Consider the following 4,157-nt stretch of genomic DNA (forward strand, 5'->3'; position numbering starts at 1 on the left):
CAGAAAGGTGGGTACGTGGTGGTTGGGTGGATATTTCGGTTTCCTAACTAATTCTCAACGCAGCCCAAGCAAGCAACCTCCTCCTGCTACTACTACACACATAACACGCACCGCTCCACAAGTAAACCTTTCCCGATCTGCCCAAACTGCCATCCCCAGCCGCCCCCGCCCTGACAGATCACGTAATCCTCCAGGGGTATCTTGGTCGTTTAACGCTGGCCAGGATTGATCGTGTGGTCTACCAAAGTTCCGAAAGCGACTTTTGCGGGATCGGACGCCTGGTTTTACGAAATCGCAGGCGGCCTCGGCCTGCCGTGTCGTGATCGGATTCCGTGGCCCCGACTGTCCGTGAGCGGCTGCTTCGCTTGCGATTCCGTGCAAGGTACGTGCTCTGCGTGCATCGGCTCGAAATGCGTCGAAACTGAGGGGCGGTTCCGAAAAAACCGGTCGTGGTGGCGGCCACCGGCAGCCGGCAGGCGTCGGGTCGGTGGTGAGGCCGCGTCACAAACGCCACCTGGAGCCAGCCAGCCCAGCCCAGCCCCTACCCAGGTCGTCCCGACGCCTCCTCGCTGCGGCCTGCGGGACGGGAAGGAGCGCGACGGCGTCATCGCGGGCGAGGCTGCGTGACGCGATCACGCGACGGCACCCGGTCTCAGCACCCGGTGTCCATCATTCCTTCACCGTGCCTGCCCATCACGGATTCACCCTGCCCCGGCCCTCGCATTAAAGGCATGTTTGGTTCGTTACCTCAATTGCCACACTTTGCCTAACTTTTCTGCCTAAGGTTAGTTATTCAATTTGAACGACTAACTTTAGGCAAAGTGTGGCACATTTAGCTACAAACCAAACATGCCCTAAATCCAGCACCAAAGCAAGCCGGGCCCCGCCATAACGCCTCCCGATAAACACCAGCGCACCCAGCCACCCACCAGCAATTCCCGGCCCCCCGGTGGCTGGCCCACGCCGTCAGCGGGAGTGCTGCCGAATCGGTGTTGGGCTCCCTTTTATAGACGTAACCGCAGCAGAGATGCGGGAGGGGTGGCGGCCGGTTTTATTATCGGAGAAGCAAATTGAATTGAATGGCACCGGCTCCGATTAGCTGGACCCGTAGCTGTTGTTCCTGCTGTTGTCGTAGCCATAGCATCCCACTCCTCCCTCCTCGGTAGATTCGCCTCATCGCCTCCCTCCTCCTCCTCCTCCTCCTCTCTTTCTGCTCTCCCCGCTCTGCATGGAGCCAGGCGCGCCGTGGCGCGGTCCGCGCCAGGGGTACGCCTACGGGGTCGGATCGGCGACGGCGATGCAGATGCAGCTGCAGGAGCGGGCCGACGCGGCCGCCGGTGGAGGGGTGCTGAAGAGGAGCCTCGGCGAGCTGGAGAGGTGGCAGCACCAGCAGCAGCACGTGGCGGCGCAGCAGGCGCTGTACCTGCGCGCCGTGAGGCAGCGCACGGCTGCGGCGGTTGATATCGCCGCCTTGCTGGGAGGGATCCCGTCTCAGGTTGTCCCCGGGTCCAGCTTTGGAGGGGGGCTAGCGTCGCCTTCGTCGACGTTATCGTCGCTCACCACCGCGTCCAGGGCGGCGGTGCCGCTGATGCAGCCGCAGCCGCAGAGGCAGGGGCCGCTCATGACGTCCTCACCGCAGACGCAGGCCTTCGGGTTATCGAGGGCGCCGCTGCCTCAGCCGTCGGTTTCGAGCGATCTGTTCATTCTACAGGAGCTCGAGAAGCAGCTGCTGGACGACGACGACGACGACAACGAGCCGGTGGCGGCGATGAGCGGCACCGGTTCCGCGGTCACCAACTCCGAGTGGGAGGAGACGATACAACAACTCAGCTCCATCGCAGCCGCGCCGTCGCCCGGGCCCCCTGCAGCGGCGACCCCAACCAACAACAACAACAATAACGTGGGGATGACGAGGTCACCTTCAAACTCCTCCTCCTCCACCGCGTCTTCATCCGCGTCCTGCTCGCCGCCGACCCCCGGGGCCGCGTCGAGGCAGCTATTGTCTGAAGCCGCGGTCGCTATCGCGGACGGCAACCATGACGCGGCGGCCAGCCATCTGGCCGCCCTGAAGCGCGCGGCCAACCAGCACGGCGACGCGGAGCAGCGGCTGATTGCCATGATGGTGGCCGCGCTGTCCTCCCGCATTGTCCCTGCCGCCTCCGCCCCAGCTCAACACCTCGCCGAGCTCTGCGGTTTCGAGCAGCGCGCTGGGTCCCAACTCCTCCAGGACATCTCGCCGTGCTTCCGCGTCGCCCTCCACGCCGCCAGCGTCGCCATCGTCGATGCGGTCGGCGACCACCGTGCCATCCACCTCGTCGACTTCGACGTCAGCCTCCCGCAGCACGCGGCTCTCATCCAGTACCTCGCCGACCAACCCGTGCAGGGAAGGTCCCTGAAGGTCACCGCCGTCACCGACCCGAGCTCACCGTTCACGCAGTCTCTAACTGCGTCGCTACCCGCCATCGGGGAGCGCCTGAAGAAGCTCGCGGAGCGAGCTGGCGTGGAGTACCGCTTTAAAGTGGTCAGCTGCAGAGCAGCAGAGCTGGATGCGTCCAGGCTGTGCTGCGAGCCCGGGGAGGCGGTGGCAGTCAACCTCGCCTTCGCACTCTCCCACGTGCCCGACGAGAGCGTCTCTCCGGCCAACCCCCGCGACGAGCTGCTCCGGCGCGTGCGCGCGCTGGGCCCGCAGGTGGTGACCCTCGTCGAGCAGGAACTGAACACCAACACGGCCCCGCTGGCGGCGCGCTTCACGGACGCGTGCGCGCACTACGGCGCCATCCTCGAGTCGCTGGACGCGACGCTGGGGCGGGAGACTGCGGAGAAGGCCAGGGCCGAGGCGGCCCTGTCGAGGAAGGCGGCGAACGCGGTCGGCCGGGATGGCCCCGACCGGCTGGAGCGGTGCGAGGTCTTCGGCAAGTGGCGCGCCAGGTTCGGCATGGCGGGCTTCCGCCCGGTGTCGCTCGGCTCGAGCATTGCGGAACAGATGGTCGCCCCCCGCGTCGGCCCGGTGCCTCCCGGGTTCACAGTCAAGGCGGAGAACGGCGTGCTCCGCCTCTGTTGGATGGGGCGCGTGGTGACCGTCGCCTCCGCGTGGCGCTAGACCACCACCGGGACGGCGGGCGGCGCACCGCCCGGGCGCGCCATTATTGCCGTCACTAAATCGTCAGTTACATAATTCGCGCTATTGCTTTCCTCGTTCTCTTTTTTACCTTGGTTGGGTGAGGAGTGATGAGTTTGTCATTGATCTGGTAAAATCCTTCCTAGTTGGTAGCGGCTCATAATTCTTATAACTGCTCATAGTAGTATATGGAAAAGAGTAAGTTATATCGCGATCTCCTGCTAATTTTGTGTGGCGTGTTGCTAGGAGAAGATGACATTCTCTCTGATTCATTCATGGTGATCCTGGTGCTGGTAGGAGTATGTGCTTTGTACAGTCGCTGTGCTGCCTAACTAGTGGGCGCGGCGCGAAATGTGCAGCTGGGCCCGACTCCTTTCTTGTCGATTAATGTTTGTCTGCCACGTAGGTAGATGAGGGTTTCTTTGTGGCGTACAAGTGGTCAAGTGTAAGGTAGGTGGAGGTGAATAGCGGTTACGGAAATTGCCACTTGGAAGTAGTTTGTGGTTCGGTGAGTTCTTTCTTTGCATCCTTGGTGGAATCGGTCTGTTAAATAAATATTTTGGGATTAAACTAATCAAAGCTTGGGGAATTAGAGGATCACTACAAGCGAGGGGGGAGAGACAGAGGTGCACGAAACGAAATGCCAGTGCATTGCACTAGGAGGCGTAGCGGTACAACCACCAACGTGTTCTCCGATTGTTGTCGCCGGCGATGCTTGCTGTCGAGATGCCAGGGGTTGCGCTCGTGGGGATGGAACGAGGGCCCCGTGCACTTAGTGGTGGAAGAAGGAATTGTCTGTGTTGTGCGCTTCAAGCTACGGCGAAAGCGTACGTGGAATTCTTGAGACGGAAGCCAACGTCTCAAGAATTCCCCAATTCCAATAAAACTCCTCTTGATGGAATGTGGTTTGGTAGCAGTTCGTTCCCTTCTCAAATTTGACAGGCTGGACACCTGGAATTGCTCTCCCCCACGGCTTATATCAAATTTGACAAGTATGTAGTTATTTTTCTTTTGAAAGAAGATGAAACTCTGTTTTTAG

At 61.2% G+C, this 4,157-nt stretch overlaps 1 protein-coding gene across 1 annotated transcript; it reads left to right on the forward strand.

Annotated features, from left to right (window-relative positions):
* Positions 1-863: 863 nt before the first annotated feature.
* Positions 864-3,394, forward strand: LOC100273177 (uncharacterized). The gene has a single exon (XM_020545847.3). The coding sequence runs from the start codon at positions 1,229-1,231 to the stop codon at positions 3,098-3,100; it is 1,872 nt and encodes a 623-aa protein (XP_020401436.1). The 5' UTR covers positions 864-1,228; the 3' UTR covers positions 3,101-3,394.
* Positions 3,395-4,157: the final 763 nt, after the last annotated feature.

This window comes from Zea mays, chromosome 10 (assembly GCF_902167145.1).
Source record: "Zea mays cultivar B73 chromosome 10, Zm-B73-REFERENCE-NAM-5.0, whole genome shotgun sequence".
NCBI lineage: Eukaryota > Viridiplantae > Streptophyta > Magnoliopsida > Poales > Poaceae > Zea > Zea mays.